Source organism: Impatiens glandulifera, chromosome 1 (assembly GCF_907164915.1).
Source record: "Impatiens glandulifera chromosome 1, dImpGla2.1, whole genome shotgun sequence".
In the NCBI taxonomy this organism is placed as follows: Eukaryota; Viridiplantae; Streptophyta; class Magnoliopsida; order Ericales; family Balsaminaceae; genus Impatiens; species Impatiens glandulifera.
The window spans coordinates 11,904,000-11,918,346 of NC_061862.1; the positions used below are offsets into that span (position 1 = coordinate 11,904,000).

Here is a 14,347-nt window from a genome sequence, read left to right on the forward strand (position 1 = left end):
AACTTGACTATTTTTGTACAGTATAAAATTTATAATCACACTTTTTAACCAAATTAAATATATTTAGTATTTAAAAATTAAAAAAAATATTATATATATATATATTCATTTATTTATTTTTTTATTCAAAAAAATTAACATAATTTTTAAAATAAAAAGTACATTTAATCTCTTATGTATCTAATAGGTTATTCATCAAATCAAGGTCGGCCATATAGTAAGGCAGCCTGCCCTTTGCATGGGTCCCAATTTTAATTATTAATTAATTAATATATATTATAAATTAATTAATATATTTAGGAAAGTTTGTATATAATGGATCGGTTTATTTTGATCAGCTTCAACTTGGTTTGGCCGGGTTTTTTTTTATTAATTAATTTAAAATTATAACTTTTTAATATCATATTACCTAAATTAATGTTTTAGAATATTTTTAATAATATTTATTCTTTCAACTCTAATTTCACTCATAATTAAAAAAAAAAAAAAGTTCATTAATATATATTATAAGAGGAGTGATAGAGGGAGGGAATTTGGTGAGGGAATGACGTGGCAACACCTTCATTGGTTTGAAAAATGTAAAAGTGGGAGGAGAGAGAAATTATTTGATTTTTTCAGCGAATAAGATTATGACACGTCATTCCCTCACCAAATTCACTCACCTAATCCTTTCTCATATTATAATTATATGAACCTCCAATTATGAGTGCAGGCCATTCATAAATTGATTTTAAATAGTTGGAAGCTGCTAATATCATTAATGGTATGTGAATAATGAATTCGTCTTTAAAAAGGAAATTTTCATTTTAAGGACAATATAATTGATTCTGCTTTAAATTTAACTTTTTTAACAGCAAATAGGCTAAATGACCGAATACTAGTGGTGGGTCTTGAGCCCAAAAAAAATTATATATATATGATCCATTTTCAATTATACATTTCTTAACACATAAGAAATGATACATAAGCATGGACAAGTATTTTATGGGTTTAAACTTTAAATGAAAAGAAACCTCAATCAATTACAGTTCCACAACATCAAAACAACAATGATAAAAAAAAAAGAGAGGGTGAATCGTTAATAATCTGCATAATGTACAACTTAAATGAAGTAATTCTTAAAACTGCATAAAAAATGACCATCAACAACACCACCAATGAAGGCAAAATTGTGAATGGAAGAAACTACACGGGGAGATGGGCAAATTTAGTACCCTATTGCTTGCTAGTTATGATTAGCAAAATATCTAGTCGATAATGAATAAAGTCTAAAGAAGTCGGAAAGAAAAAACGAAAACAAGTATTGAACATTAGTTAAGGTTTTACAATGGCAACATCTTCTTCTTCTTTTTTTTGTTTCTCAAAACATGATGACTAAATCAAGGCAGAATCTGGATGCAGTTGGTGTAAATGAAATGGCATAACATTTTTCAGCTAAGCCTTCAATGGCGCTGTACAGTTTTCCCCTTCAGGTTCAAACAATTTCACCTTCCATGGAGAAGGAGCAATATAATTCAGCTCCATCTGAATCTGCCCATAACATACACTGATGAAATATGAGATGAAGAAATAAAATAAAAATAAAAAGGGGAGGAGGAGGAAAGGAAGGCACGATAAACATTATCATCGGGCCTGGAAACCGATTCAGGATCCATTTACAGCCATTTTAGCAGTACTAGTTACTAGAGGACCCTCATCTTCTTCACCACTCGAAGATTGTCCATTATCTGAAGTACTACTACTACTAAGTGGGGTTTCTGAACAGCTTACTGAGCCGTTTTGATCTAAATCATCGTCATTGGTTTTACAACAATTCTCTGAATGGTTAGTTGATTCTTTAGCAATTTGCTTCTCTTCGTCGGTGCTGTTTTTTTTCGAGTCTGCTAATGGAGAGATGACTCGCATAGGGCTTGATGCTCTTTTAATGGGTAAGACAGCTTGACTTAAGGTAGAACATAATGCTGCTAAAACTCCCTCTTTTGTTTTGGTGTTTTTAACTATACGCTGTTTCTTTACTGGCTCGGGTTCTTCCTTTGATGACAACTTTCTTTTTAATCTCAACGCTCCCTCGTCTGCATCAGAATTTTCGGGAAGCTGCTTTCTTGATGGTGGCTTATAATCTTCGTCATCTTCGTCGTCATCATAATCAACAAGGCCACCCCCAGTTCTAGGACTTCAAAAAATCAAGAAAATAAAATTAATACATTTGCTTCAAGCCTTGTTTGAAGTGGATTATTAAAATGAAATTTTCATTTATGTTTTCTAACATTTTAAATAGTAAGGATAATTTTAGCTTGTTTGATGCAGATGTTTTTAAAATACACCCATTGTTTTGGGAAAAGTTAACTTCTTTGATAAAAAAGTGGATTATTGGGGTTAAATAACTAAAATATTCTTTCTATTTAATATTTAAAATATTATCAGAGATAAAGTAAGGATGATTTAGTATTTTGATTGATGATGGCATAAGAGGTTATTTAGATTATTCATCAAAAAAAGCCTTGGTCATTCAACCCCAATAATTCACTTTTTTCATCAGACAGAATTTTTGCAAGAAAAACAGATTATTTCAAAATAACCCCTGATAAAAAAAAAGCCTGAATCACCTCAATGATGTAGAATTTGCAGCAGAACCGTTCTGCAATTGAGGCTGAACCTGCTCCTTAGGAGATCTTGCCATGGATACTGATGCTGAATCTTCTTCATCGCTGGATCAGCAAACATTCATGTCAGTGACTAATGGCTTGAGATCTCCCAATAATCTGACGTCACACAACAGGGGAAAATAACTCACCTTTCCTCGTTAAAATAATCTTCCTCCTCTTTCTCCATCGCGCGCTCATCTACTCTCTTTCTGGTATCCATCTTATCAATTGAGGCCTTGGAACCAGAGTTCTCCATGGACTGCACGCACATACAAAACTCTTAGCAAAAACCCATCTAGTAATCAGAGCTTAGGAAATAAGATAATAGTAACATCAGAATACCTGATCATATTTAACTTTTAGTGCTTGAATGGAAGATAGATTCTCAAATTCAGCCAATTCATTCCAAAATGATTCAACTAAATATTTGAGTAGTATCTTTATATCCTGCACACAAATACTTGTTAATATGCTTACTTCTGATTTTTTTATATTTTTTCTTAGACTAGGATTTTTCTCCATAGTGAAAGTTAGCACAACATCCCACCACCATAACCCTCACCCCTAGGTCAATCAAGGTGTTTTCAATGGGAATCAAACTTGAGACCTCAACCTCTTAAGTTCAAGACTCTTACCACTTCAGCTACCTTGTGTGGCTGCTAACTTTTTGAGTAATACTAGTAAGCCAATACAAGAAAAGAAGTTCACCTTCCGGATGTGCTCAAAAAGTTCTAGAGTTGCGGAGTGCAGCAAGTTATAATGACTCCCATTGCGAATAAATGCATCTACAATAGGTTTCAAAAGGTTGTTTCCCGCAATGTGACTCATCAGATGCTCATCCTGCAGAATATGGAATTTGCTAAATAAGTTTTGTTATACCCATTCACGATGATCTATTGATATGCAAATCAAATAAGCCAAAAAAAATATTAAGCTGGTTTCAATAATGTTATAACTAGTCACATGACCTATCGATCTGCCAATCAAAGTAACAAACAGAAATCATTAAATCAGCCCTTTTTATGGGAACTTCCATGTGTTCCCAAACGACCAATATAAGATCTAAATGATAATATAAAACCACATTTAAAATCAGATATGTGACACTTCAAGATCAGCCTTTGCATCTTCACTATCAACGGCGGAACATAAACTCGATGCAGGAAATGGAGATCATGAATTTACAGCATGTTAATTTTTAAGGCTATTATTCTGCCTTTTGTGGAGTCCTGTCAAACGCCCTACTGGAATACTAAGCTAAGCATCACACCAAAATCAGAAAAAAGGACAAGAAGTATTAAAACTTGCTTGATGTAGGATTTTTTTTTAATAATCTGCCTTTTGTGGGGAAAAAGTGGGGTTATTCAGATTTAAATGACTACAATATACATTTTATTAAATATTTCCAAATGTTATAAAAATAAAGTAAGGGTATTTTAGTTGATGAAGAGATTGATGATTTAATTTAGCATCCTTAAATCCAATAACCTTTCATCAAACAAGACCTTAGTATGTAAAAGATCTCCTAAGTAGTGATTTCTTAACAATATGTCCTATTAATTAATGTGACAGTTCGGACAAAGCTATATATGCATATGGGTGTCTAAGGATGCTAAAACAATCTAAAAACAAAAGGAAATAGAATAAATTATCATCTCAGACGATCATATCTTATGGCATCAGCAGTGTACAGGACATCTTGCAATAAAAGAAAGCATGACTACTTACATTTCGTGAAACAAGAGTTCGGAAAAAACGAACAGCAGCAACTACAATGTACTTTTCCCTTCTTTGTGTTAGAAGCAAAATATTGTCTATTACATTATCCAGAAGAAAGTTACCCCTGCAAACAGAATAATAAGAAGCATTTGATTATATAACCCTAAGATCAACAGCTGATGACCACATCAAAAAACTAAGCAAGAATAAAGGATAATTACTTTATTCTGTAAGGGTGGTGTAACACGCAAAAACACAATAGATCGCAAATGTTCAAGAGAATCTCAGGTTTTGTCCTAATCTGACACAGTTTGCCTCTTTCAGGACTCTCACATCTATCTGGTGATTGGGAAGTGATGCTAGGAGCACATGATAATCGTATAACGTCAATCAATTGACCCAAGTGTTTCTCGTAGAAAATCTCGATGATGGTATCTCTCTGCAGGAAAGATCATAGGAAATTAAGAAGAAAATAAACCAAAAGTAAAATGACTTTATATGGCAAACATGTGAAAAAAACGGCTACTCATAGTCTTGAAGTACTTTTTCGATATTAATTCCACATTTTGTCGTACCATCCTACATATAAGTATTTCAAATTAATATATTTTATTTTTTATTCAGCATTTATATTTCAGGCACTTGCAAAATCAGTATTCTAACACTTAATTTTTCAGTTTTATCGAACACACCCTAAATGTCACGAACTGAGAAAATTTGAGATGTATTTTGAGTAGGATATTGCCATTCCTTGCAGGCATTTCCAGTTAAGCAGCTGCAAAATCCAATTGTACAATTACCAAACACTAGCTTGACTCTGCGCCCTGTTCTAACCACCATTCCTGTAACTGCACGCTCCCTCAATTTAGAATTGGCATCCAGTCGGCTTACATAAATATTATCAATAGTAATTGATTCTCAAAATCAAATTGAAGCTCCCATATAATGCCACATCCAAATTGAGTAGCATGTCCAGTATTTGCTTCCAATAAAGCTAATTGATTCTTTATGAAATCCACCAAAACAATTATGTTGTTCTAAAGGTCCCTTCTTATTTAAAACTTTTCTGAATAGCAATTGGTTAAAGAGTGAATACATGTTGTGCAACACACAGCTAAATTCAGAGGCAGTATATGGCAGGCACTACAAAGAAATGAATACTAGAGAGCATCTGTCATTTTTTTCCGATGCATTAAAAGCATTGTAAAAATAAACTGAATGACAGTGGCACCTGTCCTGCGGATGTATAAGAATCCAAAAGGCTCCTAAGAATTTCAAGAAACTGGCAATGCATGTCATCCTCAAAATCAGTAAGCATTCCTGTAACCTGAACATATAACCAGCCAGAAGTTAGAAACTTTACACAGGAAAAGTGGACAATGAATATAAGGATAATAAACAGAACAGCTTCAGAAAAAGATGAGAGGTGGAACAGAATTTGGAAGAGTAGAAAAGAATTGGGGTAACTCGGGGACATGTTTAGCTACATCAAATCATCAGTTCCTCACATAGACAAGTAAAATCTACAATATAACAGCCAAATAATTAAGATCTACCTTGAGCCTATTTAGAAACTAGTATTTTGTCATATTTGTTGCAATCAAAATGATTTCATTGGAAAATTCCAAAAGTTAAAATTGCAAGTGATTTTTTTTGTTTGTTTGGCATAATATTTAATTTGGATCATGATCAGATTATTTTTTAGATCATAATCGAGATTTTAGTGTACTTTGTGTTGGTTCATTTGGTATACCATTATTTTCTTCATCATGATACAAATTATAGTTTAATTATGCTTCGTTTGGTAGATGATTGTGATTTTTGACATACATAACAAATGTAGATTTTTCAGATCACGATCAACATGAAAAAAGTTTGGTAGAAAGCAGTCCAATACATGAAATCATCAGTTATATCTCTTATGGACTATAATGAAAAATGACTCAGGTTGGCAAATCGACTTTAACCATATTCAAAACCTGAAAACACTTGATGCATCTTTCCTAAAAGTCCTATGCTCATACTTCAGCAGTCGGAAAGAAAACCAAATGCTAGACAAATCGCTTCTAAAGCAAAATTTGAATCTTTCTGGTTGGTTTGCACAGATGATATCTAATGGTTGTCACTAGACGGAAAACTATAGCTTCATGAATATGGGTATTTTGGAAATCTTCACAGATTACCCCTACAATCAGTCCTCCAATGGCTTTTGGCCTTTTGTCTTCAACTTTATACCTTTCAGGAATCCATTGGCTAAGCATGATTGATATTATGATTTTACTTTTAACAATTGATATAATATATTTTTTTCATAGTGTTTATGTAATATGATTATAGTTTCAATTGCATTTACAAAGAACAAGTGAAACTTACATACCAGAAGTCCAAGAAAGGCAACCCCTTCTTGCCGACTAACATAAGTTTTTAAGAGGTTTGGATCCTGATTAAGAATGAGGACAAGGATGTCTGTCCTGCAATCATCCAAAAAGCTCTTTATCATTTAAATGATATAATTAGAAATAAGATGAAGACAATTATCAAAGCTACAGCAACATACCCAGTTAGTGCAAGCTTCTTATCTCGACTCTGCAAAATGTCAGCAATGACGTCAAATAACCCCTCACTAACCAGATCCCTGAACAATAATTTAGGGTAAGCAACAAAAGAATTGATAACAATAGTTAGTGCCAAAAGAACAAAACATAATTATATGAGACATTGTAACATGAAATCTAACAATGTATACCTAAATAATCGCATTTGCTGGACCACGGGCAAGCTCTTACTTAGGTTACAGAACTCATGTAAGAAGAATACCTGGCTCAAAGAGAATTAATTGAATGATTAAATAAGAAACTCGTGAAAATAAACAGATTAATATCTTGAACTAATAGTTCCTATGGAAAATGAGAATTTATATACAAAACAAAGAAAGCATACAAATAAAAAATGGTTCTTATCCCTCCAAAAACAAAAGGAAACACAAACCAACAATCACCATAAGGTAGTTTCATTGTGCTCAAATGTTGGGTAGCTTTAAATAGCTACAATTTCATGCAGTTCTTTGATATAATACTTACAAAGTAAATTTTTTATCTTCATAACTTCATACTATCTGTAATTTTTAAGTCAAACTCAATCATTATATTTGCCATCTTGGTATATTCTATGAACTAGTTAGGGCTGGAGGGAATAAGCCAAGATGCAATAGCCAGTAGAGAGAAAAGTCTATGTAATTCCATTCTCTCATATGTTTTTATAACCATTCAAGGCCAGGAGGTTCAATCTAAATGATTTTTATGGTATACACAAGTTCTTCCTCTTTTTTTTATAAAATGTCAACTTTGTATTAGAACATATGGAATTCACAGGGAAATGAAATAAATTAAAGCAGTTTAAAGTCCAATGAGATCTAAGCAACTATCCCATGCAAATTTCTTTTCATTTGATGGAGGCAAAATTGTGTAAAATTGAACTTCTGATTCTTCCCATGACGGTGCATTTTCCTTGAAATGTTCTGTTTCGTTCCCATGGCGGTGGTATACATGACTTTTTAGGAATAACTCAACTTTATTTTATTGAGTTGTCAACTTTTATTTGTTAGACTAACAATATAATTTGTTGAAACAAGTCACAAATACTCTATACCACGTGAATGACTTTCAGTTAGATGAACTACAACTCTACAGCACTAATCTCACATATTTTGACTGGATCAACAACGAACAATTGCTAAAGGGAACTTAAATTCACAGAAATCAAAGAGGAAGTGAGGGAACAAAGCCATTGGAAAACTAGCTGCTGCATAAAAGTGGATTACAGCAGCTAAAAGGAAAGTGGTAAGCACTAGAAATGCATGCCTCAACCATGTATCAGCCACACAAAAGAAAATGTATTGGACTTGGAACAGAGACTACACTAGACAAAAAGAAATAAAGACAACTATCAGTAACATTATCCTCAGCATGCTGTCTACTGAATCCCGCAATATGAAACCAGAGGAGATATTGGATTCATTTGGAAACACGTTTTCTGTAAAATTTCTCATTCGGATGTATTCAGATGAGATGACATGTTTTGGAAATTGAATTATTTTCAAAAAATTATTGGCAGCTTCACATCCGGGTCTAGATCCAGAAATAAAAGTGTTTCCACATAGACCCTTATCATATGCCAACTAAACTAGACATCTATTAAACTTACAAAATCTTTGTAATACAGTTTGAATTCTGAAGTTTGCAAACAAGCTAGCAGAAGGCAACTACTTAAACATTGCTACTGATGTTCTCTTTTTCCACTTAATCTAAAACAAATATGACTGTTAAAGTAGCAGATATATCTAGACACATATTATAAGTCTACCACTAGCCAACTGGTCTCATAGCAGTGTTGCCGATTTGTTTACCATAGTGTTTCAAAATTCGCTTCTTGCCTATAAAAAATTCTAAAAATAAAACAAATAGCTAATATTCCCTTGGCAACAACCTTTCCAGCTTTATATTACTAGGATTTAATTGACTCGAAATGCAAAAGAATAAATGGTGTACCAAATTCTTCTTGGATTCTTCAGAAGTGGAAGGTGACTTCAACTTGGCAAACAGCTCTTGAGTGAAAGTGCTATCATCTTTTAATAAAGAAAGCACCTAAAAGAACAAACTACATTAGCAAGTACAAAACCAGAACCCTTCTCAGCCTTGGAGACAAGAACAAGAAAAGCAGGAAGATGATTTTTTTTTTTAAATCCTCACCATTGCATTATTTGACTGGATGATAGAGTTGATATTTGCAATAGTGGCATCATCCAGTGCCCTTGGCAAAATAGCATCCTACCCAGCAATGATATATGATAATTAATGCCAAATATAAGCAACCAATGCAAACACATTCTAAGATCTGTTATTACCTTCAAATAACCAATTCTATATGTTTGGTGTATTTTCGACACAGCAATAGGGTCTTTAATAGGTATAGCCTGACATATATTATCGCACTCATCAAATGAAAAAATTATATATACATACATATAAAGAGCAGGTCATGTGGTTTCTAACTCCTAGGAAGCTATTTGCTCTGCATTCTCCTACAAAACATTGTCAACCTATTCACAAAGAGGAAGAAGATTTAGAGGAGAATATTTACCTCCTTGAAGACTACATGTTCCTTAAGAAAACTCCTATGGTGTTGCACATGTTGCAATTCTGGATCATCTGCAAGCCAAATTAAGCAACCACAATCACTACAGGCCATAATGATATCAATGATGGGTATTAATACCTCATCCTCCAAGTTCATTTACTGAAAGACCTCCTATAGTATGAAAGAAACAACTTCATGAGCCTAAATTAATTGTTTACAAAGATTGAAGAACACAATCTTGTAGACATGGAATAATAATTTCAAGAGCTTGATGGTTTACACAAATTGAAACACTATGATTGGAACCAAACAACAAAAGGGAGGCATTAATGGAAAACATAACCAGCCTCATTTATTTATTTTTTGTGAAAAAGGATAAACAATCAACCATATTTAACTTCATTGGAGCATTCAGTTCAGACAAAGCCCCTTGGAATAAATTAAGCAAGAAGAAATGTGTATTTAAAGACAAAATCTGTAGCGCCGAATAATCTGATTGAGGAGACGCGAGCAAATAAATCCTGAACAATAACTCAAACAACCAAAGAAATATAACGTGTTCTTCATAAAAACTAAGATGTAGAGATCGAACAACCAAATCTGACAATACATCAGTTTTAAAATGAATACCTAACATAGTATATGCATCGATCAAGATCTACGTAGAAAGATGACCCTGATGAGATATACTTGTGCAAAATAGACCAGAATCAAATGGAAGCAGGGCATGAAAGAGGAGATACCAAACATCAAAGTTGGTAGAGATGTTTAAGTTTCAGTCTTAGTACCTCTAAAACTTAGGAAACAACCATGAAACTAATGGGCCTTTTTGTTATCACATTTTATGATGTGGATCATCATCCGGAAAATCTGCATTCGTAATGATTGCAAAAAAATTACAATGATCTATAAAAGAATCTTGCACAAGAGCTTTCAATGGTGTTCTTCCACTTTGAAAACAAGAGATAAGCTATGGAAGATTAATTAGCAAATCATGGATGTGCATATGCACAAGCCTCAAACCATATATCAAACATGGAAAGAAAGTGTAGTAAATCTAAAAGTTCAATTGCAAATAATGATGTCAAGTAGAGAAGGCCTAATTAGAAAAGTGAAGCAACAATATGAACACTAAAACTTTACACCAGTAATATGGATTACCAAGTAAACCCACAGGTAAGGATTTTAAGAGGAAATAAAAATGTTACATCTATTACAAGCTCTGGATGCTAAGATACTTAATTGCTGCAAAAGCACAATGAACCATTATATGGACAGCAATAAAGAACGTAATGCAATGCCCAACAACTTACATTCAAGGCAGCCAATAATCTCCATGATCAATTCATCCCCAAAAATTTTCTCAAAGATCTGAGGGCTATTTAGTAAAACTGCAGATGAAAAAAAAGATTAATATGAAACAAAAGATAATAGAATACAAATGGAAAATTTGAACTGTAGAAGACTACAAAAGCGGAAGAAACTAAATGCAAGAGTACTAACTGATTCCGCGGATTATCTTGTATATTATATGAAGACTGTCTATGTTGTCCAATTCCTCGCACATCCGAAATAGATCCATAAGCTTCCGAAAAAAAATCTTGCTGCACCAAGAAGGTTTCACTTGGGTAAATCAAAGAAACAATTGAAAGCAGGTTAATTTCACAGGTCAACGTTAGTCTTCAACAATGAAAAATAGATAACATAAATAATAATAAAAACACCTATATGCATCATCCATAAGAAGGGAGACTTATAGATCCATGTCACTACCCTATGTCACGTCTGGATATAGAAACTACACATCACTACAGCAGATATGACGGTCATCAAATAGAAAAGTAGGATCAGAGTTTCAATTTCCATGTAGGAGCACATGAATTTGTCAGCATTAAGTCTCAGAATTCCAACTTTAGTATAGCATACCACAGAACTAACACTTTACAGCATAATATTTCTAGACAGGTGTTGTTAAAAGTATAAATCCGCTTTCTATTTCTAATGGATCTAAGCTTATTAAAAGCTTACCTCTTACAAGAATAAATATTGACAATATTAACTGTACACTTGCAATTTTAGGGTACAGGTAGAGAACTCACATCACGCAAAATTAGTTCCGTTGCACGTATTTGATCAGAAATGCTACTTTCAACAACAGTCTGCAAAACCAAGGAACTTATCATTTGCTCGTCAGCATTGTACTTGGTATACAGAAAAGGAAAAATAATAATTAACAACATAAAAGCAGTGAAATGGTCAAACTTACAAACTAGAACTATTCAAGAACCCTAGGTCAAAACAGAAATAAATGAAAACAAAAGGAATAGATGATATTATAAAAATAAATAAACAAGTCTATGCTACATTAAGGAGATGTTTGTTATTGGATAAGTTACTTGTAGGACCCATTTATCTAGCATATGACCCAATTTAAGGTTTGGATTGCTTATTTCATTCATAACTACTAGTCGAAAATCAATTTTCTACTTCTCCAAAGTAAAAGGTGGGAGTGTGGGACAACTTATCTCTTGGCCCGAATTGTGGAAATAAGATCATCTTCCTTGCTAATGAGCTTATTAATCTATGTCATATTTGCAGGAGAGCATGTAGAATCATCGTCTTTTCTGCCCATGTGTGGAGCATTTAGCAGAATTGATGTGTAAGCAAGGAAGCTTAATCTAATATTTCCACAAACTGAGACGATCTTATGTGGACAATGGGACCTATATATATGCCATTATGAATAGAAGGCTATAATTGGGTCTCTGAAACTAAGGTAATTCAAACAGACACAATAGCAAAATGAATTCAATCAAATCTTATATCTGATTACAAAGTCAAGCAGATGACGGTTATATGAAGCACAACCCTACACCTAGTCCTGGAAGAGGGCATTGCATGATAGTAACTGGAGTTTGATCCTGATGATGTCCAAGGACAAAGGTGAAGGGTCGATTAAGATTCGCACTACCAAAGAGACCTCCAGATAGGAAAAGACTGCATTCTAACAACATATTACACTTTGTTACAGCTGAATAAAATAAAAACCAAAAGACATCAGAACGAACCTTCAGTATCAAAGGAAGTGTAGAAAGTTCAACTGCAGGCAATTCTCTCAACTCACTGTTGATACCATGGTATGCTTCGTCTGCATGAGTGACAAAACAATAAAGTTAAAAGTACTTCAAAGTGCTGCTTTAACAATAAAAATATGCAATGAAGGATACTTAACCAAATACAACAGTTGTTACAATACATAGTTGGACTCCAGTCCCATCAAAAGAAAACAAATATAAGCTCACTTACTGTTGAGGGTACCAAAACGAATACTTCTCTGTACACTGCAAATCTGATCCCTACATAAAAACAGAGTCTTAATAACAAAGTCTGGAAAGCTCAATTGAACCAAAAAGTTAGGGAGACAATCAAGCTAGTAAAATATACCATATGTATGAGCACCCTGCTGTTTCTTGAAAGCTAAGAGCTAATTCAGTAGAATACTCAGGATCTCGCCAGGAGATGATTGTATCTGGATATTCAAGATTTTGGGAAGAACAAGAAAGGTCAGAGGGAAAAGTGGAAATAATTCTCAGCAATTAATGCCAAAAAACCTAATCACTTCGCATAGCATTCACAACAGGAAGCTTACCTTCTTGTTTTCTATATATATCTTCTGCATTGATTCGGTGTACAAGTAAGGCTTCTTTGTCTTCTTCATCAATCACATAAACACCAAGTTCTTCTGATCTCTGAAAAAAAGAGGTTGCCAATTTATTGAATTACAACACTTTCTTTGGCCGATAAAAACATTACTAGAAAAAACAACAGTTGGAAATATATTTTTGGAAAGTGAGAAACTTGTCATTCGTCACGTGAGGCATGAAACCCAATTACTTTCTGGTGGGAAATAACCAATTACAAACAAGTTGTTGAGTAGCCACAAGTTAAGTCAAAAAAACAAAGAAACAGACAGCATCAAAATGTCGACAAAAAGAAAACATGGACGTCAAAAGCAAATGGCACTGATCAAGGTTCTCGAAAGAACCAAGCTCCACATGAATCTCCTTCCCCATATGAGGCTTTGCGCCTCTCTCTCACTTCTCTCGTAGTTAACGCCGTGACTTCAAACCCAGTGTTTTTTATGAACAGTGAACCAATTTAAGATTTGGTGGTGAAGGGTTCAAGAATGAATCCAAAAAATACTGATCAACTAACCTCCATATAATCAACGGTGACATGTCCAGTCCCCTGATCATCCCACTTCCCATCTTCATTCAAACGGTACACTTTAACGCGCTGCAATTTCACCCAAAAATATGAAGAAACATGCACATAAGAGATTAACATCTTGAGAAGGGACAAAAAAAACTGTTGAACTCCTACAGAAAAGAAATCATGTGAAATAATACATCAACAGCACATCCTACAGTCAAATGTTATTTCTTGGCAGCAAAGGTAAATTGAAAAAAACAAGGATTTTTGTGGCCACTAAAAGCACGTGAAATTTATTGCAATTTCAACCTCGTCTTAAGGAAAAACAATTTACACATGAGTCAGAACCCGACAACCTCAATCTACATGCTAAAAGGTCTATCAACTAAGCACTAGTCAAAACAGTTGAACGTTGAGAACAGAGCTCTACCATAGAAATTGATTCAAATAAATTCAGGGTATAAAAAGAGGAAAACAAATCAGTTTATCATGTAGACTTCTGTGCTGACAACTATAAGACAAACCAAAATGAGAGTATCCACATTAAATACGAGCATAAGGATCACATTATGCTGATTGCTGCTTATAAAGCTGTATCTAGAAAATGAAGGAAATTCTATTAGTTCAATTTGTAA

At 33.6% G+C, this 14,347-nt stretch overlaps 1 protein-coding gene across 1 annotated transcript; it reads right to left on the reverse strand.

The window, feature by feature from the left end:
- Nucleotides 1–1,050: 1,050 nt before the first annotated feature.
- LOC124914666 (serine/threonine-protein phosphatase 4 regulatory subunit 3B-like) lies at nt 1,051–13,870 on the reverse strand. The gene is made up of 23 exons (XM_047455257.1): nt 13,716–13,870; nt 13,150–13,249; nt 12,945–13,029; nt 12,807–12,856; nt 12,569–12,648; nt 11,585–11,659; nt 11,004–11,100; nt 10,814–10,891; nt 9,504–9,571; nt 9,268–9,336; nt 9,113–9,190; nt 8,912–9,007; nt 7,111–7,181; nt 6,922–6,999; nt 6,742–6,835; nt 5,596–5,691; nt 4,586–4,803; nt 4,374–4,488; nt 3,354–3,485; nt 2,988–3,092; nt 2,795–2,904; nt 2,607–2,708; nt 1,051–2,173 (listed from the first exon to the last, which is right to left on the reverse strand). The coding sequence occupies exons 1-23, from the start codon at nt 13,845–13,847 to the stop codon at nt 1,645–1,647; spliced, it is 2,658 nt and encodes an 885-aa protein (XP_047311213.1). The 5' UTR covers nt 13,848–13,870; the 3' UTR covers nt 1,051–1,644.
- Nucleotides 13,871–14,347: the final 477 nt, after the last annotated feature.